The sequence below is a fragment of the Cygnus atratus genome, chromosome 23, assembly GCF_013377495.2.
Source record: "Cygnus atratus isolate AKBS03 ecotype Queensland, Australia chromosome 23, CAtr_DNAZoo_HiC_assembly, whole genome shotgun sequence".
NCBI lineage: Eukaryota > Metazoa > Chordata > Aves > Anseriformes > Anatidae > Cygnus > Cygnus atratus.
In genome coordinates, this window is record NC_066384.1 from 2,167,412 (window position 1) to 2,193,093 (window position 25,682).

A 25,682-nucleotide genomic window follows, 5' to 3' on the forward strand; every position below is an offset into this window, starting at 1 on the left:
AGTTTTCCTGTAGGCCGCCTTTAGGTACAGGAAGGGCACTGTAAGGTCTCCCCGGAGCCTTCTCTTCTCCAGGTTTAACAACCCCAACTCCCTCAGCCTGTCTTCACAGGAGAGGCGGTCCAGCCCCTTGGTCATCTTTGTAGCCCTCCTCTGGACTTGTTCTAATGATGAATCTTGAGATTGGCTTTAACTCATCTTTAGTATTCTGCAGTCATCTTAACTGTGGAGAATGAAGGGTGATGGTTAAGTGACTGCAGAAGGCTATGGAGGGAACTTGTTTTTCTCACGACAGAATTTGTGAGTTCTTAGCTCCTCCAGCTCTAGCCACAAGAGCAGACTCATTTTCATGAAGTGTGTGATGTCTCAAAGGTTGTTGTAATTCTCACTTTCTTTTAATTATTAGATACAGATAATAAGAACTTCTGAAATTAATTCACTAGTTCTAAGATCATTTCATTAGATTTATATTTACCCTAAGATCTCTCTGTGGCCAGGAGAAAACTGAAGCACTTTCAAAGGCTATTATGTAGTCAAGACTGCTATTGAGGAGTGCTTTTTTCATCATTGCCAATATAGAAGGAGCTCGGAGTATCGAGTCTTGATGTAAACATCTCAGTGGGAGAGATGAAGCTAAGTGGGAAGATTGTTGTTGTTTTTTAACGGTACCTTTGTATGGTCTTCTAATTAGTCGTGAGATAATTGCAATAGCACACCATTTACTTGGATGCAGACCTTAGTATTTATTTCCTCTCTCTTCCCTTCCAGCATTCATGTATATGGTCACAGTGCTGTTTATTTCCAAACTCTAGTATTAATACTTGTTACAACAGTGCTAAAGTGAAAGATGGCTGAACAAAGATGTGGTACTGTGCCCACTGAGTTACAAGCAGAAGTCACCAGTAGTGGAACTCCAAACAATTGTAATGGACACTCTGAAGTGTACTGGATGGTCATATGGTCAAACCATTTTTGTTTTGTTTTTAACATAACAGAAGAAGAAGAAGAAGTTCAACCCCAAATCATTGTGGTACCTGTTCCTGTACCAGTGTTTGTGCCAGTACCCCTTCACCTCTACACTCAGTACACACCAGTTCCGCTTGGGATGCCAGTACCTGTAAGTTATACTCACGTTCACTGGAGAACTGGTTTGCAGTCTTGGTTCTGAACAGGGCACAGAGCAATGTCGTTGGATTTTGTGATTAGTCATACAAGTTGTATTTGGAGTCCTTGAAAACATTTCTTTCCTTATCACATCACGCTTAGTTAAGCATCATCACACAAAAACAGCAATTTGTAGGGTTATTGCAGAAAAGAAAAAGATTGTCCAGTCTGGATTTATTTAAAATTATATATAGTCCTAAAATATAAGTAAGATTGAATGAGAAGAACCTCCCTTGTGTTTTTGTTGTTTTCTTTCATCCCCAGACAAGGTCTAACAATTTCTGCATGTCTGTATAGGTACCAGTTCCAATGCTTTTCCCAACTACCCTGGATAATGCTGATAAGATCATTGAAACTATTCAGGATATCAAGGAAAAGATTCCCACAAATCCATTTGAAGCTGATCTCCTTCAGATGGCAGAAATGATTGCAGAAGATGAGGAGAAAGAAAAAACACACTCTCATGGTGGTATGTGGTGTTTTTAAAAGAAAACTAAATTCAGTGTGATGGATGTCCTCATCACGAAAAAAATAGATAGAGAAATAGATGTAGAGACTATATTGGTTGCTTCCCAAGTGTTCATGCCATGTTGTATGGTCCTGTTGTCCTACCAACATTTATTTTCACAATGACTCTTTCATGCAGGTAAAGTTCCAATCTAAAGAAGGCTACAATGCTTATGTCATGACTTTGTGATTTTTATTATTCATTATTTTGAAAGCTAAACTGCATATTTGGAGATAATTTGGAGATAATCTATATAAATATTTTATTATTTTTTTCTTCTAAGAATTATTTACTCTTCTTCCATAGTCCCATCTCAAGTGCTGGTTATTACTTGCACCTTTCTGAAGCCTTTGTAATTTCGCAGAGGTTTCTCATTCAATTTTCAATAGAGCTATGCTTAGCGTAGAACCCAAGTTAGATACTGAGCAGTGCTTTAAATGTCTTTGCATTCCCTTTACCTGATCCTAGGTGCTGATTTGACTTACGTTGACAGTAGCAGGTTGCTAGCAGTAGTAATCTCCAGATCAGTGCATCATGCGCTAGCAGAAGGAGTCAAAATCAAGAAGGCAGAGCAGCTGCTTTACAAGAGTATTTTCCTATCAAGCTTTTTGTAGTGGATTCTTGGAGGGTGATGCAGGTTAGAATGTGTTGGATAGTGATCATCCCGTGTAATAAAAGTGGAGCAAGATAAAAAAGAAATGAACAAAATATCCTGTTTGTCTACAGATGACTCCAATAACAAACGTGGAGGGATGGAAGCATTTAGAAAAGTAAACATGGGTTAATTCTGCATTTCTGTTTTTCCATAACAGCGTGACCTAGGTAGGGAGCTGGTAGAAGAACTGTATTGAAGGAGAAGATGTACCATTTTTGGAAGTACTATGACTTAATATGTTATTTTTTGGCATTCAAAATTTTGTATTAGTTATGTAAGCTGTCAATCATTTGTAGATACATATTTCCTTCTTTTTCTAAAGGATCTCAAACGTCTGAGCATGAGCTCTTCTTGGACCCCAAGATATTTGAGAAAGGTCAGTTGGATTTCTTTGCAAAAGGACTTTGATCCTGCTTTAGCTTCTCTTTAAACTCTTCTTTTTGTCTATCCTTTCTTATAGCATGTGGTTTATCTGATCACTCTTATTACAGACCAAGGTAGCACTTACAGTGGAGATCTAGAATCAGAAGCAGTGTCCACTCCACACAGCTGGGAGGATGAGTTAAATCACTATGCCTTACGATCGAATGCCCTGCCGGAACCAGATCCAGAAGTGAAGCAGTTCTCCAAAGGTGATGTGGAACAGGACCTGGAGGCAGATTTTCCATCAGGTCTGTATAATGTAAAGAAAAATGCATCATTGTATAAAAGTACACACAACTTTCTGAGTAAACATTGTGGCAGTAGTCTGCTTCTGAAGGGCATATGTTTTCATTTAGTAAAACTGGATATTTGAAGCAGCAGTAATATATCAGCTCTACTAAAAGTTACGGTGTTTTTTAAATATTACTGGTATCTTTAAAGACAGCATTCTACGGAACCACCGACAGGATTAGCAGGTAGTCTTGCTTGACTTCTTTGAATTATCACTTCTGTGTCCCTGGGTATAATCCATATTAGTGGTGCAGAAGAATATAAGTTTGCCTGAATAAATACATCCACTACTCGGGGGGGACTTCTTTCCTCTTATGAAAATTTATTTACACAGAAAGTATGTTTATTGCCTAATTATTCAAGCATATAAAGCATTGTTTGAATATATAGATGTAATTGGCATCTCTAGGATATTCAGTAGTGTTTAAGAGACACTTCTACTTGGGCATGTTAAATCATACAATTAAATTCTTAATGGTGTTGATTTGACTTCAGACTCATTTGACCCTCTCAGTAAAGGACTGGGTTTGCAGTCACGTTCACGAGCAAGACGGAGACATAGAGATGGCTTCCCACAGCCAAAAAGACGGGTAAGAAAGTACTTGTGGACCATTAGTTCCTTACACTTAAAGTAATAACATTATGTGCATGCTTATTCTCAGAAGTAAAAAATATGCTCTAGGGTGAAAATGAGAATTCAATTTAACTGCTGTATATTTTTTTTTTGTCCTGTTTTGCTACATTATATAACGTTTTCTTTTCTCCTCTACAATTAGGTAGAATAAATGTTTTCTGTTTTCTTTTTGGTGCAGAACATTTAAAGAATGTTTATTGTTTCAGAAACTGCAAAATACTTGTTTTTAAGGAGTGTAATAATCTACAGGAAAGAAGTAATTTTTCTTGTGTAGTGGAATGTATTTCTGTGCATATTTATCACAGTGAGAATTACTATAATTTGTTGTACCTTTTCTGTACAGTGTTGCTAATACTTGTCCAGATATTAAAAAATACATATATATACATTCTGGTTCTGTCAGCAGGATTTTGTTATGTCAGTGTACTGCTCTTTTTATGTGATATCAAATTAAGCATCCACAGATGAAATACTTACTAAGCTTTTATTTGCTTTGCTTTGTTTGTTTCCCTGTAGGGACGGAAGAAGTCTGTAGTTTCTGTAGAGCCCCGCAACCTGATGCAGGGCTCCTACCCAGGTTGCTCTGTTTCTGGGATGACCCTAAAGTATATGTATGGGGTAAATGCCTGGAAGAACTGGGTCCAATGGAAAAATGCACAGGAGGAACAAGGGGACCTGAAGTTTTCAGGTAAACTTTTTCTCCATCTGTGGAAACAGAAATAATTAGTTGAACGGCTCTTGGTATCTTATGTTTCTCAAGAAAAAATAAGGATTAGTTAGCAAGTTTTAAAATGACCATGAGTGGAGAAAAGATTTTATGGCGTATTATGTTATGTCTGCCTTTTCATGTGTTTAAAAATCTCAGCTATTAAATTCTAAATTGCTCTGTTTCCTATTAAAAGAGACTTTAAAGTATCAGATTTCTTTTAAACATTATAAATGTTAGTCTTTCAACCTGCCCTTTCTGTTCATTTGCATGCAGTTATTTCTCATTTCTAGAACAGATGTTTTATGCAGCTGCAAAGCCTTTACTGATCTATTACCAGGCCAAAGTTCTAAGCTGACTACACTAACCTGTCCCCATCTTTTTCATCTATACCTAACACATTCACAAAGTATTTGTTTGTCAGTGTAACTTTTTGCTTTAAAAAAAATGTATGCCAGTCTTAAAGTCTAATACCTTATTTCCAGGTTCACAGATGGAAACAAACCTTCTAAAAGTGTACCCATTCTGTGTTGCACCCTGCCTACAAATAATTTTAGAAGGCATTAATTGTTCCTTGTGTCTCACAAGGGTGATAGATAATGACAATATAAATGTCGCTTTTGTTTGTTTTTCTAATTATGGATTTTTTTTTATTTTTATTTTTTACAAAAGCACAGCAGTCCTGGGGTTTGGCATTGTCTAACTCCCCTTTTCCCTGGTCTCAGATGTGTCTTACATGTTTGCACTGAGAGTTTTGTGGGCAAGTTTTCAGAGTGCAGCAGAGAATCTGAGTTAGGATTATAACTGAGCTTTCTGGGGACAGTTTGGAAGAGAGCAAATAATATTAAATACTTCTGCAATGTAAAGAACTAAGCATGGCAAAGCTTATATAAGAAAGATCCCAAAGGGGAAACGAGCTCTGCATTTTCCTCTCTTATTTGGAATTTTTGTTGTCATTATATGAGAACAGCTGGTTTTTGTTTCCCAGAAGAGCAATCACATGAATTACTATCTTTTTCTCCTGGCTAATGAAAGAAAGATTACAGACAGTTCCAGGAGGCTGTATCAACCCCCACAGAGAGGTTCCCTGTTCAGTCCCAAGCAGTCCCTCGCGTAAGGTGTGGAGCAGCCAAGCCTAGTAATTTCACTGCAGATTCTTTGATCAGTTCTCTGCTTCCCTTTCTGAATCCCATGGCCCTTTAAACTCTTCATTCCTTCTCCCTTTAAGGAGTCGAATATGCTGCTCTCAACTCATATCCAGAACTACTAGGAAATACTCAAGATCTTTTTCTCACTCAGGATTCACCTGAGTCCAGCTATAAAGGTGAAGCTGATTTTATCAACCCTACATCTCCAGCTTGAGTACATGTTACCGTTGCCTTGCCGCATCTTTGGGTTCAGTGAACTTCACTGAACATTTAAATGCCTTAACTTTAAATACCTTCAGTCTTACTACTCAGTTACGGCTTTTGTAATGGACTTACTACTCAGTTACTGGCTATACAGACTGCTGATTTTTTTTTTTTGTTGGCCAAATAGTCATTTAATTGTTAGCCAACAGATGGGAAATAGTTCACACATTTAGTCAGACAGGGAACGTTGTGTTTGAGATAGATTATGTAAAGATTTAATCCGTTGAATTAAGTTAATTTTCATAATAATTTTCTCCACCGCAGTTCGTCCTGTGAAAGTCAAGGAGGACATTCTCTCATGCACTTTTGCTGAACTGAGTTTTGGCTTGTGCCAGTTTATTCAAGAGGTGCGGAGACCAAATGGAGAAAAATACGATCCTGACAGTATCTTATACCTGTGCCTTGGAATTCAGCAGGTAACTCAGAGAATTAGGATATTGCTGAGAACATCGAAACTTTTGGTGTTTTTTTATGCTTTGTATCCACAGTCCCAAGTAGCTGCTTGTTTTTTTGTAGAGGCGAGAATGTATCTGTTTTGTGCTTCATTCTTAGTTTGTCTTAATGTCTTGTTTGGCTAATTAGTCTGGACCTTGTTTTGATTGGAGTAAATAGGCCTCTTCTGTACTTGGGAGGAATATGGTGTGGAGGCCTAGGTGTTTCTATCTAGATCCAAATCTTCTGGTTTGGTACCTTATTTATCCTATTTATATATGGGACAGATTTGTAGAAACCTGAGGCTCCTCAGAAGAATTGGCTATGTAATTAATTGGTTTGGTTCTAAAATAGCTGCACAATGCTCTTCCAATACACAAGTTTACATGGAAGAGATACCCAGCAAAGGCTGTGCTCATTCAGTGGCTCCTTCAATGGGAATAATAGCATTGTACTTAATGAATACTGAGAGGAATGTAAAGAGTCCTTGCTACCTGCCAGCGGAGGTCAGTTTGAAACAGCTGCAGAACAAACCCAGGATAATATTATCTTCTCTTGAACACTCAATATCCCAGTTCAGTATACTACTGTTAGGGTCATTTTGTTGTTGTTAGAATAGCCTGTTTGTTCCTTTCCTTAAACAGTCATTTGGAGATAAAGAATCAAATGCTACTTGTAATGTAAAACCTACCATTTGATTAGGCAAGGAATTACCTTTTTTGTTTCCTGGCTATACATGAAAAAACGTACAAAGAGTAAGAATTCAAAGTGCCATTGATAAGTTCTAGGAGTATCAGCATTTTTTGTGTTCCAGTTCTGACTTATTTATTGATACATACTTCTGGCCTCTAGAAAACTTTCTAGTTTGTTTGCTGCTTGACAAAAGTTTAAGGGACTTTTACGTTGATGCTGTAAGTTGAGCTATCTCAGCAGCCTAGCACTGGGCCTATATCTATTGCCAGAAAGTATTAGCATGTGAAGTTCTTTTCAATAGAAGGGTACTCAGTACCTCTTCTGTTCTGTATATGCAGACTTTGCAAGAATAGTTAATACCTAGATGATGATTTTTTTCCAGAAAAGAGCTCTAAAGCTTGAAATAGTAACAATAATTTTTGCTTAGATCTCTTGTTTCATACCAGGGAGGTCCCAGTCCCTGCAGAAAATCTGATTTAATATCTTAATGAAGGTTTCAACAAAGTATTTTGGACCATAGGACACTTGGACATAAGAAAGGAAGAAATCTGATGTCCTGTATCTTCTCTGCAATGTTATGTAATCATAAATTGTATGTCTTCCTTTTTTTCTCTCGTAGTACCTGTTTGAGAATGGTAGAATAGATAACATTTTTACCGAGCCCTATTCCAGGTTTATGATTGAACTTACAAAACTTTTGAAAATCTGGGAACCTACAATTCTTCCAAATGGTAGGACAATTATTTTATTTTGTGTAGCTGCATGACAAAACCTTTAATTGAAATTAATATTTTCTCAATGCCATGAAGAAGCATGTGATCTGAGACATTCATATTAGTCTCCTCTTTCTCCACCATGCAGTTGTTTATAGTAGACTAGAATCATGGCTTTTGTGTCTGTCTCCAGTTATGGATTACACTTAAATATGTCTTTGCCTCCGATCAGTCTCTCAGCTCCTTTGAAAGAAAGGCTTCCTATTCCTGTGGTCAAAATACAAGTTATTTTCCTTCAAGTTTTAGCTAATCTTTTTGAACACAGGTAGCCAGAACTGTGTGTACTTTTTGAGATTAGTTACTCACCTCTAGTTCCATGTAGAGTTGCACTAGTAGTTCCATATCAGTATAGGAAAAACTTCTGATAAATCAGAGGATCACATTCAAAAATCGTTGGAGACTTGTTTAAACTCCTCAATTCCAAGTTCTTCTCAACTTGCTCACTTCCCCATTGAGTTCCCAAATTCTGCAGGTATTTTTAATTGGTCTTCAAGTATGATCATGCAGTTTATAAAGCTGGACACTGGTAATATAAGTATGTAAGATCTTTTTCAGAGTACCACTGAAACTTAAGTGATGTTGGCAACTCCAACTGACTTTTCATTTAGAAATCAAACTTTCTATTAATACAGAAATAACCCAGTTACCTATAGATAGTATAATATATAGTATAATATTAGACAGTATATAGTATATAGTGTAATATAGACAGTGTAATATAATATATAGTGAAGTTTTCTTTCACAACAAATCTCTTGTAAGGCTCCACTTCTCCTTTCCTAACTAACTTACAACAATCAAAATGGTCTATTTGTTATGGGTGGTACATTTTAAACTCGTGCTCCATGTCTTAGGAATTTCACGTTTTTGCAGTTGGCTGACTGGTTTAATACAGTGAAATTAAAACTTAGTGAGATTCTGCTGATGTGTGCAATCTTCCTTTATATCCTTCTCTCCATTCTTCAGGTTTTGGAAGATCATGCTGTTCCACAGCTTGGTTCTCCACGCTCCCTCTTAGGTTCATGCATGCAGTGCTCTTGATTTTATATTACAATTGCTTATGATAGGTCTGAATTTGATCTGATATGCAGGTCGTTCATATACAAGGTGAGCTGAAAGAGGACTTACATGCATCTTTGACAGAATCTGCCTATGTAATTTAACTCATTTCTGCCTTCCTACCCAGCTCATGTATGATGCTTTCACTTCCTTTGGGGAGATTCTGAAAATCTGCTAGATTGCCAGTGGTCCTTAAAAGCTGTTTATTTGTAACTGAATATGAGGAACTGTCCTAAACTTGCATAAATATCCCTCTTCTTTTTCTTTGCCCATTGTCTCTAGGTTATATGTTCTCAAGAATTGAAGAAGAACACCTATGGGAATGTAAACAGCTGGGTGCATATTCCCCTATAGTTTTACTGAACACACTTCTATTCTTCAACACCAAATACTTCCAACTAAAGAATGTCAGTGAGCACCTGAAACTGTCCTTTGCCCATGTTATGAGGCGCACCCGGACTCTGAAGTATAATACTAAGATGACATATTTACGTTTTTTCCCACCCTTTCAAAAACAAGAGGTAGAATCAGGTAAGTGAATACTTTCTGAACATTTGAATTTCTGCAATTATATTTGTGTTGTCTACTCCTTACTTTAAAAAGGGCTGGGGAGAAAAAGATATTAGGGAGTAGGCAGAGCTATGGGTAATTTGATTCCTGCTATTATCCTGCACATTTTCAAATTTGTTCACTGTAGGATGGTTTAAAGGTAAATTGTGATGGACCAAAGGCATCTAGTAAAAACTTACAAAATAGGTGCCAATGTTTGCCAAGAAATACTGTTTTTTATTTGCAGTTATTTTTTGCTGTTTTGAAAAGGGAAATGTTCGATCCTGAGAGGGGTAGCAGAGAGTATTTCGGTAGGATCTATTAGAAAGATGGTTGTGTTCAACTTCTAACTGAAAACCTGGAAGTTATGCTGTCTGCCATTGTGAAGTGACTTTGTAAGGGTATCAAGTGGGATCACGAAACTATTGGTTTCTTCAGTTAATGGTTCCACTGTGTTACATTAATTGTCCTTTGTTAAGAAAAAACAGATTATCCATATTGTTCTGCTAGATGCTAGTTCTAGAAGAGGAATAGGCTATGGACACCCTATAGCTTATGTGATCTTTCGCCCATCCAGCAGATCAAAGCAGTTGACTTGTATGTGGTTTTGAACGACAGATAATCACTACAAGTAGCATGCATCTGTGTGTTGCACAGTTGCATCAGGCTGGTGCTAGGCTAAGTGACTAGATCTTATTCTTAAAGTGCTGTTCTTCACTGAACTTCAGTGATGCCATTTTTGTGTATCCAGATAAATTATCTGTAGGCAAAAGGAAACGCAGTGAAGATGAGGAGGTTTCAACAGCAGTGGAAATGGCTGAAAATACAGATAATCCCCTGCGGTGTCCAGTCCGACTTTATGAATTTTACTTGTCAAAATGGTAAGTGATGGAACTTGATTTTTGATCTGTATGTAGACTAGAACAGGTATTTGGGCAAGTATCCCCCCACAGACATCATATTCCTTGTGAAAGATGGTAGGAAAAGTGTGAATTAGGTAACAGTGCTGATGGCTTTTGCCTGCTGAAATGGGAGATTAACTTTATTTAGGAGTTAGAAATTAGACTATATAGCAAGGACATAGATATAAATCATTTTGTCTTTCCCATTTTGTATAATTTTTAGATAGATCACTGAGCAGGTATGGTGTTCTTCTCTTTTCAAAGAAAATACACCAAAAAAAAGTAAACAGGATCTCATTAGTGTCAGCTACAACTCAAATAAATCACCCTCAAAAATGCACCTACTGAGCATACTACAAATAGTCCCATTACTTAGGCAAAGGCATGCCTAGCAGCTGTCCTTACTCTTTGTCTCCCTCTTCTTTATTGTAGTCACTTGCATATCATTAGAAGCTGTTAGTTGTCCTTGGGCTGTGAAAACATTTCCATGCTCCTCATCATATATCATAGCTCCTGCAGAGCCCCTGCAGTGGTGCAAGCAGCAGTAAAAATTCACTTTGCTGTTTTAATGTGAATACTCCAAAGCCAAGCAGGAGGAATTCTTGCTCTGGAGGACTTCGTCTCTTCCTACCAGCACCTGAAAGCTGCCTCAGAGTCTGATGGTCAGATGGGCTCCCCATTCTGCAGCATGAGTGGGCAAGCTAGGATTTAGTTTTGCTAGTGCTTGAACGTTCGTTGCCCCAAAGTACACAGCAATTCTGGAATATTAGAACCTGTTTTATTCAGAGATTAAATGTCAGATGCGTCTGTCAATCATACCAAGACACTAGTATTGTTAATTGGATGATAATATGATTGAAGAACCACGTCTATAAAGAAGTCATGCAGAATTTCTTTGTTTCTTTGTAAGCAACTTAGAGAACCTGGAAACAACTTAAACGTTCACTGTAAGATGAAGGGGGGAAACCAAATCACAAAGAAAAAGATTTTAATTATACTGCTTCAACTGTGGTGTTGTAGTCTCAATGTAACTTTAATTTCCTTTGCTGTTTCTCCATCACAGTTTTTGTGACTAGGACTTTTAAAGCCGCCTTCTGTAATGTGTTCTTCCTTTCTTTACGTTGACAGTTCTGAAAGTGTGAAGCAGAGAAGTGATGTATTTTACCTTCAACCTGAGCGCTCCTGTGTACCTAATAGCCCCATGTGGTATTCCACATTGCCAATAGACCCAGGAACTTTGGACATCATGTTAACACGTATTCTTATGGTGAGGGAGGTACATGAAGAACTTGCCAAAGTCAAATCAGAGGACTCTGATATTGAGTTATCAGACTAACTGAAGTGGGGTATTTTCCTTTGAATACACATCAGAAGCACCAAACTGTGAATACGTCCAGCCTTTGGAAAAATGTGTATTAAATAAGCCAAGATAATGTCACCTACAGGCATATTTTGAACCACAGCGGATGTACAAACTGGAACTGGAAGGAGGCAAGCTATGTAGGCTGCAAGAAACAACGTCCTGTGGCAGGCAGCGATAAATCCTCTGAACAAATTCAAGATGAACTAACCTATTTGAGTGGTGCATAAATCCTTCATCTGTTTAGGGTTTTAAAAAATTGTGAGATATTTTTAAGGAAAATGGTTGTGTAAAATCTACCACGACGATATCGGGCATGGAGAGCTAGACCGTGGCTCTCGTGACCTCGCAGCCTGCTGGCTGGCAGTCCTTGCTGCCAAAGAACACGTGGAGATCTGAGAGCTCTTCACGAGGACAGGAGAGCGGTGGTATTTAGACAGACAGACACCTTCCGTTATAAATACACGTACACATATGCTTTTATAATATTTTTTAAAACTGGGATCAAATGTTAGCAAGGCAGAAGCCGCTGGCGTATCTGCCAGGGAAGCTGTCTAAACGTACAACTGTCTGGCTGCTGTTCAATGGTCACACAATGCCAGAGTCTAGCTCTCAGTCCAGGCTAATAGCTAACTCTACCTGTTTGGTCTTCAATGTGGAAGAGGTGCTGTAGGTCAAACTTCAGAGTGATCATGTTACGGGACGAACATTTTTGGGTTATGTACAGGAAAGTGACTGTCCTGGGGTATGTGCAGAAAATCCCTTTACTAGCCCAGTAGCTCTGCAGTCTGTTGATTATAATCTAGCAAATACTGTGGTGCGCGGAAATTTTTTTTCCCTTACGGCAGCTTTCCTTTCTCCTCTTTCCCCTACTCCTATGTTTTTGGTTATTTTGTAAGGCAAATCTGGAGGGCCTTGTCATTTCAAATGAAAGTTACATGCACTCTTTCTCTTTCCACCTTTGCAACACGTGCAGTGTTGTACAAAGGATGCAGTATTACTTCTGACAGCAGAACTGTGGTAGAAAATTACCATGTGTGTCTTTTTCCCACCCCACCCAAAGAGATTTAGTCATAGTGTTGGAAAGCAAAAGAGACTTTTTTGAGGCTCGGCTGTTACTGCATCTTTTTGAAGAGAAAAGCTCCCACGTTGTGTTTAGAGGACAGGACGTTATCAGATACTGTCTGTACCTCCATTTTCTCAAGCTATAGATGTGTGTTTCTGATGACGAGTTACCACAAATTCCTTGGAAACCCAAACTATTTTTAAAGAAGAGAATTGTATGGGTTTTATCTAGTTCTGGTCAGTTATCCATCTTCTGTAACAGGGGTCTGATATTTGATCTTGTCACTAAAATTTCAAGAGATGAAAATCAACAGCCTTGAATTATATTTCCTTTTTTTGTTTTGTTTTGTTTTTTTTTTTTTTAATTATTTTTTTAGCAGTAACAAAAGTAATTTAACAAAAATAAAATCAGAAAGTAGTCTATTGACGTTGTGTACTCGGTAGTCCTGTCCCTGCCTGTAACAGATTTCACTGATGTATTTTTTAATACAGAAAACTATGTGAAAAGTAAACCTGCCCCTGATTCTGTCTGATCAAAGCCCATCTGTGTCTGTCTTTTCTGATCAAAGATGCTGCTTTCTCCATGTCCTGGCTTGGCACTCCCGGGGGGAAGATATTTTGGCTGTAATATGTACCCTTCAGTAACCTACCGTGGCAGCACTTGGAGGTTCAGTGGTGATCCTGTAGGTTAATTTCATGTTCTGTGAACACTAACCTGTCCCTCCCCATAGTTATATTAAAATAGTTTAATAGCAGGCACAGTATTTTGTATTGGAATGGTTCATAGAATGTTTCAGGGGAAAAAACATCATTCTGGAGAGATCAGTGTATAGGGGATTAAAAAAAAAAAAAAGCCTGAGCTGTGTTAGTTGCACACAGGTGTGCCCAGAACCTCAATATTAGTAGGAGGCAGGAAGGATCCAGGAATTACGGTATTTTCTGGGCATCCCACGTACGAGTGCAGCAGCTCATGTCCGTATCAGGTTGCCTTTGCCCTTTCCTTTCCTTTCGCTGACAACTCTACCTGGGAAACAAGCAAGGGCAGCAGGCAGGACGGGCCCTGGGAGGGCAGGTTTCAGTTGGGTGGAGCAGAGGCTGCCAACAGAGTAATATCACAGCTGAGTTTTCCCTTAATAGACGGGAAGCATTCCCATAGAATAAAGTAGTATATTTGTATATTACGAGTAATGTATTCATTTTGCTTCTCTGAAGATGCTCATTTTTTGTTGTTTGTGAACACTTTCACATATGTTGATTTTTTCCAGGTACTTGGAACAAAAGATTTTCGCCCCTCGCATTCTGTCAGCAAGGAGACTTAAATCACTTTAAGCTTGACTGGCTGTAAGCAAAGTTGTTAAACATGGTACTAACTCCTTTTATTTCATAGCTCTGAGATGAGAAGGGGTTCAATGCAGCATCTTTTGGTGATATAATTTAACAGAACAAATAGTTTCAGTTTCCATTTCTGGAGCCAGACACCTCCCGCACGGGGGCCCTGTGGCAGCGGTGTGAATTGTCCTGGGTGTGCTGGGGTTATCTCAGCCTCCTGAGCCATTCGTAGTCAGTCTGGCTAGAGTTCATGCTGACTTGCAAGGTCAATTCATTATCTCCAAGGATTGAAATATATTTGTGGATTATATACACAGTATTGAAGTTCTGACAAAGTTGTTTATAATAAAAAGTAGCTGAATCACTCTCTAGCCACGCAACACTGTTTGTTACTTGAAATATTCTTTTAAGGAGAAAGATCATGTGTTAGTCTCAGTGTGGACAGAGAAACAACAAAGATGAGAGTGAGACAGACAAGTAGAAGGTAATGCTTCCTGTTGACAGGGTTTCTTCTTTATCTGCGTGCCTTTCCACTGCTAGAAACACATTGTTTAACCGTCTCTAATTCTCAGTGTGCAGAGATGACAGCACAGCTGTACAGGCTGTCTAGTTGGAGAGTTTGCAAGTGAGAGTGTTACTCGTTACCAAGGATATTCCTGTAGAGAATTGCAGTTCTGGCCACTAATGCAAGTCTTGGGATTTTGCAGAGATTTTTATTTAAAATGCTTCCTGGAGTGCAGTGGCTGCCTGTGCAGCGCTGGCATTTCCCTAGCCGCTTTCATTCTGAGAGGTGCTCGGTGCAGTGCGTACCTTCCTGGCTTCAGCTGACTACAGAAGGAATCTGAAGGCACTTTGAATGTCACAGTTAGGTGCAAAGAGAAGCTAAATTATCATAGGAATTATTCTGTCAACCTGATTAATGACTGATCTGAAAGAAAACCCTGAATTTCTCTGGCAGTAGTCTCCAGCCAAGTGCTGTCCCCTCCGAGACTTGAAATGAAAGGGCAGCAAAGTCATTTGTTTCATGCTTCCTAAGGGTATGTACAATGGCGAGGCACCACTGACAAAGTTTTAGTGCTGGGGTTACAGAAGTGCTGCTGAATGTGCAGTAAAGTCTTTGGGTTTTGGTAACAATCTCAATAACTCCTTTCAGTCCCTCGAGCAATAGTTTTGCTGCTGCCTTCAAAAAGAAAACAACAAATGCTATCGGATAAAGTCTTTGCGGTGCTCTTTTCAACCCCCAGTCACCATGCTCTCTGTGCAAGTTGGAATTTCGAGTTTTGCTAATACCAGCACAACAGGTGTTCCCCCTGCTCTTCTTTGTCTTTCAGCAGCCATCTATTTGAAAGAGTTCTAACAGAGCAGAGGCAAAAATTAAGATTTGTTCTCTTGTACTAAATTGCTGCTAATCTACAGTATGTCCCAAGTAGAAGGGACAAGATTTGCAAGATTTGCCTTACAAGATTTGAAGAAATAACAAGTTTTGCAATCAGCTTAGATTCCCTGTTTCTGCAAGGATGTTTACCACCAGTCGCTGTAGAGGCTGCAGCGTTCTGCAGGGCAGTAATCTGTAATGCCCAATTACGATGATGGAAATCTGAGTATTTCCCTGCTTTTTTTTTTTTCCCTTTCTTTTGCATAACAAACTACCCAGTTTTGAAGATGCTGATTTGTAACCGAGGATGAGCACCACAATGTGTAAAAATCATGGACCATGGACAAAAAAGTCTAGAAGTTTTAGAAAAGAGGGAAATTGTTCATTTAATCTGTCTTCTGGCATGAAGGTATCCCTTCTGCCTTTGTCCAGGGCCTTCCATGGCAAGCCCACACCACTTGGCTGAGCTATAAGACCTTGCCTTTTTATCTTCAGTTTTCTTCCTCTCTGTTTACACAAAGCATTCAGTAACTGTTATGTTGTGCTTTATGAGGAAACTGGTTTGGACTTGCCAGGAAGACAGAGTAATAACGGAGCACGCAGTGGAAGAGAAACCACTGAACGGTACTGACGGGTCTGTGCAGTGGAGTGCTGCTGCCCTATTTACTGCACTGGTTTGCTCAGGTGGGTGGTTGTGTGTGGCAAGAAGCTAAATTAAATAATATTTAACTGTATAGGTTTCATCATTTTATATTCAGAGCTCCTCGATTAGATGCTATTATGAAAAATATGTGAATTTGGGCACAGATCAAAGATGGGACAAACATAGAGAACCTGATTTTTAAAGGTGTCTGAGTTTCTGCACCCAGACTGCTAGCTTTTCTGCTGATTTGTGGCAAATAGCAAAATCTGCAACAGCTTTTAAAATTTTATCTTAATTATCATCAATAGATGCTGCAGCTATTGAGGTCGTTAGTGCTCAGTTGATTGCACCAGTGCTAGATCTGGTCCAGGGAGTACTGCAGAGTTGTGGAACGGTTTTAAAAGTTGTAAAGGCTTTAAGGAGCCCAGACATCTTGGATTCTTCTAGTCACAGTACTTAAATTTCCATTGGACAATAACAGTCACTAAGCTAATGGTTTTTCAGCAAAGATTTGTTTTTTTAATAAAGACACAAAAACTGGAGTCTCTTAGAGTATCACTTGCTTGGAGGGGAAAAGGGAATTTATTACAAGAAACTGTCAAGCCAAACAAAGCATCAAACACCAAATCTCAAAATGCCTCCCAAGTGCATGATTTTAATTAACAAAATTCCAGTCCCGCTTCCTCGTGTTCAGACTTAATTGATGCAGGCTGCCATACCCACAGTAAGTACAGCTTGGTAAGCTTTGTGATTTATATTTGCCTGTTAGATATGCCAATGAACAGCATACCTAGGGTCTTCGGTCTACAAGTCTTTGACCTTTTTACCCTCTGTATATTTGTAACACGAAAAGCCAGAATGCTTGGAAAAGGTCTTTTAGGGCTGGAGCCAGTATTCTCCGTCTAGGAAAAGGGTGTGAGTGACTGCTCTTGACTTGATCCCCAGGTGAGCCACTGACTCGTTCTATAGCCCAGGACCCAGTGTAGACGTAACTACTGTTGTATAGCTGAAGCCTCATGTTTGGTCCCTTGCCAACCTGTACCTCGGTTGTACCCATCTGTAAATTGGCCAGACTTTCCTACCTCGTTTGGGCATTATGAGGCTAAATTCTGTAGGATGCTTTGCAGCCCCGTGATGAAAGGTGCTATATAGCTGCAAAGTGTTTCTTCAAAAGATTTAAATAGGTCACCAGTGCATCATAACCTATATTAAAAAGACTTTTCTTATATGAGAATTTATAGAGTTCAATGTATGGTATTAAGTGAATTACTGAGACCCCAAAAATAGTTTTTGTTTGAATCGTATCTGTATTCTGGAAAAGTGTTTAAAAACCTTTAACCTTAATAAAAGAGTACATCCTCGTTTCCTGTATTATGTTGGAATCTAAGTTCAAAAGCAGAATCTCCTATGTTTTAAGGGGGGAGGGTTTCATTGTTTTTAAGCCAGCATTGAAATAGCAGCTTAATATCTTCACAGCAAGGCTTGGTCTTTCCCGCATGGCTGCACGGCAGCTCACACTGAGTTTTGCTCCTTTTTGAAGCCTTGGGGATTGGCTGTAATTAGAACAACCACCACATTTGTCACACACACTCCTTCCCCGAAACCAAAAGCAGGGGCAGTGGTGGCTTGTCCTCCACCTTTGCAACTACTCGGCGCTAAAATGTCAAGCTTTCCCTGCTTTTCAGTTAATTTCCATGCAATTGCTTATTCTTCTGCAACATATCTTTTTTTTTATCAACACGTTTTATGCAAGGGAGAAATAAAGCAGACACCTGTTCCTGACCAGGGAGGAAACCAAGTGCCAGGACGTGCCGGCAGGGAGCTGGGCAGGGCTGGCGCTGCCCAACGCATCCGCGGGCAGGAGGACTCCTCGGCACTGGGTATCCCATCTTCTCGGCTATCCTAAAATCCCAGAACTGCCCCGAGAGCACGCGGTAGCAGGGAAACAGCACGGGTGACCTGGAAAACCCCATTGAACAGAGCTCGATGTGGCTTTCGGCAAGGGCAGCGAGAGCCCTCCTGGATTTCTGAATGCGGTCCCTCGCCGTGCTCTGAGGCTCTGCCTGAGCTGTACCGTGCTCTTTAAATAGTGGGGTTCTTGCTGCTGTTCCCAGGTCAGACAAGCAGAGCCCCCCTGGGCACAGCAGGTCACACAACCCTCCAATTCAGGCACGGGGAAAATTAGGCTCTCCCTGGTGTCTCAGCACAGCAATGGCATTTTACAACTCTTTGGAATTCACGAGTTGGAAGCCCCAAACCCCAACCCTCCTCCTTCACAACCACGTGAACCTGCGGCCATGCCTCGTGCTGGGGGGGGGGGCAGGATCCACGCACCGCTTTTCCCTGCGTTATTACGGTCACCGCCAGCTGAGCGTGAAGGAAGAAACGTTCAGCTCCAAGGAAGCTGCAGCCCCGCTGCATGGGAGCCCCTCTCCCACCCTGTAGAGGGTTTATGTGGCAAGGTTTTTGGGGTGGGGGGCATAGGGGTGGTTTCTGTGAGAAGAATCCAGAAGCTGCCCCATGTTAATTAAGGGCCCCACTGCTGGCCAGAGCTGGGCCAATAAGTGATATTGTTGGTGCCTCTGTGAGAGCAGATTTAAGAAAGGAAAAAAAAAAAAACTGCTGTGGAACAGAAGCTGGGAGAGAAAGAGGGGTGAGAAGCAGCCCTGCAGCCCCCAAAGTCAGTGCAGCAGGGGGGCAGGAGGTGCTCCAGGCACGCAGCGCAAGTTCCCCTGCAGCCTGTGGAGAGGCCCCTGGTGGAGCAGGCTGTCCCCCTGCAGCCCATGGGTCCCACATGGAGCAGATCTCCACGCTGCAGCCCGTGGAGGAGCCCCCGGGGGAGCAGGTGGATGTGGCCTGGAGGAGGCTGCGGCCCATGGAGAGCCCCCGCAGGAGCAGGCCCCATGCTGGAGCTGCAGCCCGTGGAGAGGAGCCCACGCAGGAGCAGGGGGTCTGGGGGGAGCTGCCGCCCGTGGGGGACCCGTGCTGGAGCAGTTTGCTCCTGGGGGATGGACCCCGTGGTACAGAGCCATGTGGGAGCAGTTCCTGAAGAGCTGCTGCCTGTGGGCAGGCCCCACAGGCTCAGTTCGGGAAGGACGGCATCCCGTGGGAGGGACCCCATGTGGAGCAGGGGCACAGAGCGACTGTGAAGGAGCAGCAGGGGAGACATGCCATATATTGACAGCAACCCCCATTCCCCTGTGCCGCTCAGGGGGATGAGGTGGTAGAGGGTGAATGGGGAAAATATGTTTTAATTTGTTTTGTTTCTCACTTCTCTAGTTTGTTAGTAATAGGCAATAAATTTCTCTAATCTCCCTATGCTGAGTCTGTTTTGCCTGTCACGGTAATTGTTGAGTGATTTCCCTGTCCTTATCTCAACCTTTGAACCCTTTCCACCGTATTTTCTCCCCTTTACCTTTCAGGAGGGGGAGTGAGAGAGCGGCTGTGGTGGAGCTCGGCTGCCCACCGGCGTAAAACCACCACATACCCCTGACACAGACACACATGAGCCACCACGACACCCCCCACCTGCAAAGCCATTTTTATTGTTTTCCATGTGCTCAGTGCTCAAGTGGGTCGGCAGCTCCCTGCACGGCTGCAGAGGTGGGCTGGCGGGGCACTTTCCGGTGCCGTCCGCTGCCTCCTGGCTTTCCTTGGGTTTGTCACCTGGAGCTGTGCTCCCCTAGGACAACTTGGCTCCAAGTGCTGCACCAAGTGACCCCAGGGCTGATGACAGCCCAATTTTGGCACCAAGAGAGAGTCCTGCGGCTCCTGCAAGGACAGAAAGAGGTATGAGGCCTGGGCTCATCGGTGCTCACTGCTGAGGGACAGAGCATAGGACAGAGAGAACCGAGGACTTCTCCTGACCAATGCCTGTGCACCAGCCTGCAGGTGCTCTGATCCCTGAGCACGGGCGAGCCCTTCCAGCTGCCCCTTCTGGCAATGGCCAGAGCTGCCAACAGGCACAAGCGCTCCTGACAGAAGAGCAGACTAATGTCTGCATAGGCCCAGATGTCTTCGGCACAGGGTCCCATATCCCAGCAAGCCCTGACTCTTCCTACCACACCAAGGATTTATCCCCCCCCATAGGTTTGGATGAATAAAACCAAGGATGCACTGAAGGGCACAGGCTCTGCAGCAAGCTGAGTTCACAACCCCATCACTCCTGCACGTGCAACGCTCCAGGCAGGGTCCCAGCGCAGCTCAGCACCCCACCACTCACCGACCGACTGCAGCACGGCCACGGTGCTGCCGGCAGCCACTCCTCCGTTGTTGGCTATGGCAGCCGCCGACATCATCTTGGCAGCTATGGACCCCGCGGCGATGCCGGCCGCCTTAAAACCCAACGCAGAGATGCATGTTGGGATGCCAAAGAGCGCCATTCCTGCAGCAGGGACACCAACACATCTGCTACCCGCATGCCAGGTCCCATCCCAAGAGGATGGAGTGTCAGAGCAAAGAGCGGGGGCTGTGGGGCACAGGGTCGGGCACGCCCCATCCCCAGGGAGAGGGGGAAAGGCACGCAGGGCTGTGGCAGTGGCTGGTGACAGGTTCCCCAACACACCGTAGTCCGGCTGAAGCCTCACTGAGTGCCCGGCCCAAGCACGGGGCAGCCCTTGCCCCCGAGCTCTGCTCACCCACCCCATGACACGGGTGCTCCATGGCCAAGCCAGGGGCCAGCCACTTACCTGCTCCAGCAGTGGCCCCAATAATCGCTTTTGTGATTTCAATTGTCATCGCTGGGACGAAAGGTGAGAAAATGTCACTCAGAGTGGGCAGAGCTCACCCCCCAGGCAGAGAAGTTGCTGCAGGACCGATGGCTGCCCCGTCCACCACCTCCTGCAGGCTTCCCTCCACCCGCAGGACCCGCCGTACCTGCCTGCTGTGCTTGCAGTGCCTGTCTGCCCTCAGCACGCTGATAACACAGATAAAAGATGGCTCAGGGAGCGCCCCATCCCACCCAGCACTGCCCCGGGACCGCCCCGCATTTCTCACATCTCAGCCCGGGAGGAGGAGGCCGGTTTGTTTTCCTCTTGGTTAATGTTCAGCTTTGTCACAGGAACTGACATGGTTTCGATTTGTGTAGAAAAGCCACACGGGCGATGCAGCGGGGCTCGGGAAGCTGCTGAGAGGTGCTCAGGCAGGCCAGGACGTCCCCAGTCCTCACTCTGCGAGGAGCCGGGGGAGCTCAAGCAGCGTGGAGGGGACCCGGGCAGCAGAACCGACCCCGGCTGCCAAAGGGAGATCCCATTTTCCTATGTCACAGTGCTCAGCAACAAAACTGGGCAGGGGAAAGTGAAGGAGGGGCTGTCGGAGTGAGGCGTTGGTCTTCCTGAGTCAGCATGACACCGATGGACTCCGATTTCCTAGAAGCGGCCCCACTCCTGCGTGCCTCTGGGAGGGACCGAAGCCCTAGTTTTGCTTTGCCTCAGGGGCAGCTTTGCTTTACCTGACGCGCTGTCTTTATCTCAAACCAGGCATTTTCTTGCTTTTACCTTCCTCATTCTCTGCCTCACCCCACGGGGGCAGCGCGCAAGCGGCTGTGCGGGGCTCAGCTTAAACCACAACAGGATCAACAGGATCCAACGCCTTTATTTGGAGGCTCAGATCCAGGGGGGTCACAGGAGAGACCCAGGGGTCTGTGGGGGGATCCAGGGCAGTGGACGCAGCCACCAGTGGGGTTTTGCTGGGGATCCACGGGGTCACAGCAGGGACCCGATGACAGCCCTGGCAGCTGACGCAGCAACGCTCAGAGCCGTGGGGGTTCCTGATGCCCCTGAGGAAGAGGAGGAGAAGTCAGCCGCAGCCCGGCCCCCCCCCCCCCCCCGCCCCCGTGTGCCCCATTGCCTGGGGGAGCATCACCCCTAGGGCACCCTGAGGGGGAGCAGCCCCCCCCCAGATCTTGACTCCCCTTGGGCATCCCCTACAGTGCCACGAGGCTGCGCACGGGGACCCTGCGTTTTCTCCCAGCCCAGCGGGGACAGCTGCCCTCGCTTTCCGCTCTGATTTTGCTCCCCCATCTAAAAGGGGGTGCAGACCCCAAAAACCAATGGTGGGGTCCCCCTCCCTGCTCCCCTGACCTGCCCGGTGGGGGCCCGGCGTTGGGCTGCGCCTCGCTGCCTGTCAGGGGAGGCAGCAGTGACGTAGGGGAAGTGGATTTCTAGGAAATCAGTCCCTTTGGTTTCTTTTGGAGTTTCCCTGGGTTAGTCCCGCGGCTTAACCCTTGCTGTGCCCGGCTCTCACGGCACCTTGGTGCTCACGCGGGGCGCTAAGTGCGGGCAGGGGCCTCGCTGGGTGCTGGGGTGGGTGCTGGGGTGGGTGGGTGCCCCATGGGTGCCCCCTCCCCTGCCAGCCCCCCACGGGAAGCAGGGCCGGGAGGTGCCAGGGCGCTGGGGCTGGGCATGGAGGTGGCGTAGGGCAGGCCTCCCCCCGCCCCTCAGTGCTGCTGCAGGTCCTTTACCGGGCGCTTTGCAGCGGGGTCGGGAGCTCTGAGCTTTCAGCTGAGAAATACAGGCAGCGGGGAGCTTTCCGGCAGCGGTGGCACTCACAGGCACCTCCCTCTCCTCCACCCAGCAGCCTCAAAAAAAGGCCCCAAAGCCACCTTTTTTTCACTCCTCCCCCGCACCCCCTTCCCCCTCGGGCCCCTTCCCCACTCCTTACCCCAGGACCGCGGGTCCGGCTGCCCCCTCCGTGTCCCCAGGACGCCACTCGTGCCACCGGCCCGCGGGCACCTGCAGCGCGGGGACGAAGCGAGTACGCAGCCTGTGCGCCACCGCAGCTGGTTGAAGGGGACCAAATCCAGTTGCAAGTTGATCTGGTTCCTTTTTACCAGCCCCAGGGACGCACTTTCTCTCCGGAGGTGCCACCGGGGCCGGCGCCAGCACCAGGGTCCCGGTGTGGGGGTCCCAGCCCAAAAATACATACTTCTTAACATTCCATAACGCCGGCCGACTCCATATGGGCATATGAAGAAGTATGTAGGGTTGGGAGGGAGAGGCGGCAGGGAGAAGCCCCCAGCCCCGGCATCCCCCCTGCTCTGCAGCGCTGGGGGCCAGCCCTGTCCCTCTGGGGAAGCTGGGGGACATGGGGCGAGGGTGCCCAGGGTGCCCACGGTGCCCAGGGTGCCCAGCCTTTGTGCTGGCCCCAGGGCTCGCAGGCGGGTAACGCGCCCACGGGGGGGGGGGCTTTTCATCAGTGGCTGCCCTTGACGGGGCTGTGGGGCACCCCAGAACGGGCAGGGGCTCAGCAATGTGGGCAGCCCCCCTGGCTGAGCGCCGTGTCCCGTGAACCTGCGTGGGTTGGGGGTTCCAATGCTCGGAGCTGCTTCCCAGGGGGCTGCAGGGGACCCCCCCCCCCATCAGCTCTGGGTCTTGGCAGCCCCCCCTCCTTGCTGCTGCTGTGCTGGGCCAGGATGGACCAGCTGCACCTCCCCAGCACCCTGCACCCCCCCTGCAGCACCCCAGCACCCTGCACTGCCCCAGCCCCCTCCTCGCTGGCCACCCTGCTGCAGCCCAGGGTGCCAAAGCAGCACTTGTGGCCCCCTCACTCTGCAATTTATGGCCAGGTCGGGGGGGGGGGGGGGGGGGGCTGCACCCCCTCTTGCACCCCCCCCCTCCTTGCCCAGCTCCTTGCAAGGCCAGGAGATGGACGCAGGGGTCCTGGTGCTCCGCGCCCCCAAACCGCAGCCCGGCACAGCAGGCAGGGGAGGGCCGAGAGGCCGTTGCTGATGGGGGGGGGTTGGTGGAGGTCCCTGGGGCTGGAGACCATCGAAGGGGTGCGGGGGGGGGGGGGGGGGGCTCAGCGGCCCCGACCCAGCACGGCCAGGGCAGAGCAATGGAGGGGACGAGTGTCACAGCAGCACGTCCACACCTTGACCCCGGCGACCTTCCTACCCCTAAACTGGGAGCTGGAGCGGGGCAAATGCGGGGACCCATCCCAGGAGGGGGCGGCGCAGCTGGGGAGGGCAAGCGAGGAGTGCAGGGGCTGGGGGGGCCCAGCACGGCCGTGACTCAGCACCGTGACCGCCGCAGCTCTCTGCAAGGAGCTGGTGGGTGCCAAGCAGGCGCCGGCCCCGCTCACGACACCCGCAGGCAGAGGAGAGGCTGCTCGGTGGCCCCCGGAGCCTCCAGCCCTTGCTGCGGGGTGGGGGGCAGCTGCCAGCACGGCCGTGGTGCCCCCACGATGCTCTGCTGGCGTCCTGGGGCTGCCTCGTGGTTGTCCCCTTGTCCTGGGGACCCTGGGGACACGGCTTTTGGGAGCCCCGTCCCCAGCCTGATGGCAACGCTGGGGCAGAGCGCGTCTGGCTGCACCAGCACCCCTTTTCCCTCAAAAAGCAGACAGAGTGGGTGTCCCGCGGCTGGACACTGCAGAGATGTCCCTGCTTAACTCCTCGGGCTCCACCTGCCCTGCAGCTTCGGGCTCCCGCAGGGCTCTTGGGGTGCAGTGGGAGCCGTCAGCCCGTGGCTTTGCCCAGCGCTGAGCCCCCGCATCCAGGGCGCAGGGGCAGGGCTCTCGCATCCCGGCCCACCTCGGCTCCAGCCGCCTCGGCTGCCCTTGGGCATTTCTCCCAGCACTGCGGCGTTGAGGTGCCCCGGCCCCGGGGGACCTTCACGGCTCCAGCCCACGGCACAGCCCCGCAGCCCTTGGCCGGGCTCTGCAGGTGACCTTGGAGGGCCGCACGCAGCCCCATGAGCAGCTCAAAACCATCCGGCCCGGAGCCCCCAGGCCCTGCACCCCTCCGGGAGCAGCTCCCTGCCCCAGGCACGGGGACAAACGGCCCCGCAGGGGTTGGCAGCGGAGCCGGGGGGGTGCCGGGGTGGCCGTGGTGGCTCAGGCGCTCGCACGGCACCGAACAGCCCCAGCCTGGCTATAAAAGGAAGCGACTTTTTTCCACGCTCTGCCCCAGCCGCGTGCCCGGCCGCCCTCTGCAGCCGCTCGCTGGCGGCGGCCTCGCCAAGTTTCACCGCTCAGCATCTGCCCCGGCTCAGCCAGCACGGGGCGAGCCCCCGCCTCGGCTGCTGCAGCCGAGCAGGAGGTGGGTGCGCTGCCGGGGGGGGGCCTGGGGAGCGCCCCTGTCCCCAGCTTCACTCGTGGGCACCGCACGCTTCGGGGCTGCGGCCGCATGGCTCGTGGTGCCCCGGTGTGCCCAGCACCCCGCACACGGGGCTGCGAGATCGGGATCCTTTCCCCTCCCATCCTAACGCATGGCCAGGGGGTGCTCCAACGCCCCCCCCTCAACCCCACCACGAGCTCGCTGCCGTCCCCACGCCTCCGCCTCCACCTGCCCAAGGTGTGGGGGGGGCCGGGGGGACCCCCAACCCCGCAGCCCTCGGGCTGTGCCCTCCCTCCCTGCCCGAGCTGCTGCGAGCAGCCGAGCCCAGGCGAGCGCAGGGGCCGCGAGCAGCAGCGGCATCCCCAGCCCGAGCGGGGCTCAGCTCCAGCCGAGCTCGCTGAAGGTTAAATGCTGGCGGCGGGGAAAGCCCCGCTGCCTCCCGCAGCCCCCGCGCCCGCCAGCTCCCTGCGGCCACTTACTGTCCTGGAGGTGACACCGGCCAGGGCTGGGCTCCGGTGGCAGCGGGCTGCCGCGTCCCCCGGCAGGAGCACGCCGCTTCCCAGCTCGCCTTGACTTTGCCACAGGACTCCTCCAGCTCGTCCGCAGGAGCTTGCAGCATCCTCCAGTTCAGCAGGAGAAGTTCCTCGCCGGGGAGGGAGG

General features: G+C 47.0%; 2 protein-coding genes across 4 annotated transcripts in view; one reads left to right on the plus strand and one right to left on the minus strand.

Annotated features, from left to right (window-relative positions):
* The window catches only part of ZMYM4 (zinc finger MYM-type containing 4), a 45,600-nt gene extending 29,088 nt beyond the window's left edge, over positions 1–16,512 (plus strand). The window contains exons 18-29 of the mRNA XM_050715218.1: positions 993–1,114; positions 1,459–1,630; positions 2,647–2,700; positions 2,816–2,995; positions 3,534–3,628; positions 4,189–4,360; positions 5,607–5,702; positions 6,055–6,206; positions 7,535–7,646; positions 9,030–9,278; positions 10,048–10,177; positions 11,327–16,512. Coding sequence (XP_050571175.1) covers positions 993–1,114; positions 1,459–1,630; positions 2,647–2,700; positions 2,816–2,995; positions 3,534–3,628; positions 4,189–4,360; positions 5,607–5,702; positions 6,055–6,206; positions 7,535–7,646; positions 9,030–9,278; positions 10,048–10,177; positions 11,327–11,534 — 1,742 coding nt within the window. The 3' untranslated portion in view covers positions 11,535–16,512. The remainder of the gene's footprint in view (positions 1–992; positions 1,115–1,458; positions 1,631–2,646; positions 2,701–2,815; positions 2,996–3,533; positions 3,629–4,188; positions 4,361–5,606; positions 5,703–6,054; positions 6,207–7,534; positions 7,647–9,029; positions 9,279–10,047; positions 10,178–11,326) is intronic.
* A 2,983-nt stretch (positions 16,513–19,495) lies between these two features.
* LOC118255735 (interferon alpha-inducible protein 27-like protein 2A) lies at positions 19,496–22,087 on the minus strand. Of its 3 annotated transcripts, XM_035562179.2 has the most exons (6): positions 22,051–22,087; positions 20,966–21,746; positions 20,846–20,885; positions 20,659–20,709; positions 20,193–20,354; positions 19,496–19,741 (listed from the first exon to the last, which is right to left on the minus strand). In XM_035562179.2, exons 4-6 carry the CDS (start codon positions 20,705–20,707, stop codon positions 19,653–19,655), a joined length of 300 nt encoding a protein of 99 aa, XP_035418072.1. In that variant the 5' UTR covers positions 20,708–20,709; positions 20,846–20,885; positions 20,966–21,746; positions 22,051–22,087; the 3' UTR covers positions 19,496–19,652. The 3 variants fall into 3 exon arrangements, with proteins under 3 accessions (XP_035418072.1, XP_035418075.1, XP_035418073.1); XM_035562182.2 differs by lacking the exons at positions 20,846–20,885; positions 22,051–22,087 and having other exon boundaries at positions 21,466–21,728; XM_035562180.2 differs by lacking the exons at positions 20,846–20,885; positions 22,051–22,087 and having other exon boundaries at positions 20,966–21,442.
* Between the last annotated feature and the right edge of the window lie 3,595 nt (positions 22,088–25,682).

Excerpts from the sequence above, each read along its gene's own strand:
- LOC118255735 (XM_035562179.2), bottom strand. The coding sequence starts at position 20,707 with ATGACAATTGAAATCACAAAAGCGATTATTGGGGCCACTGCTGGAGCA. Across the intron at positions 20,355-20,658 it reads TGGGGCCACTGCTGGAGCAG|GAATGGCGCTCTTTGGCATC; the intron begins GTAAGTGGCTGG and ends TCCCTGCTGCAG. Across the intron at positions 19,742-20,192 it reads GGCCGTGCTGCAGTCGGTCG|GAGCCGCAGGACTCTCTCTT; the intron begins GTGAGTGGTGGG and ends CTGTCCTTGCAG.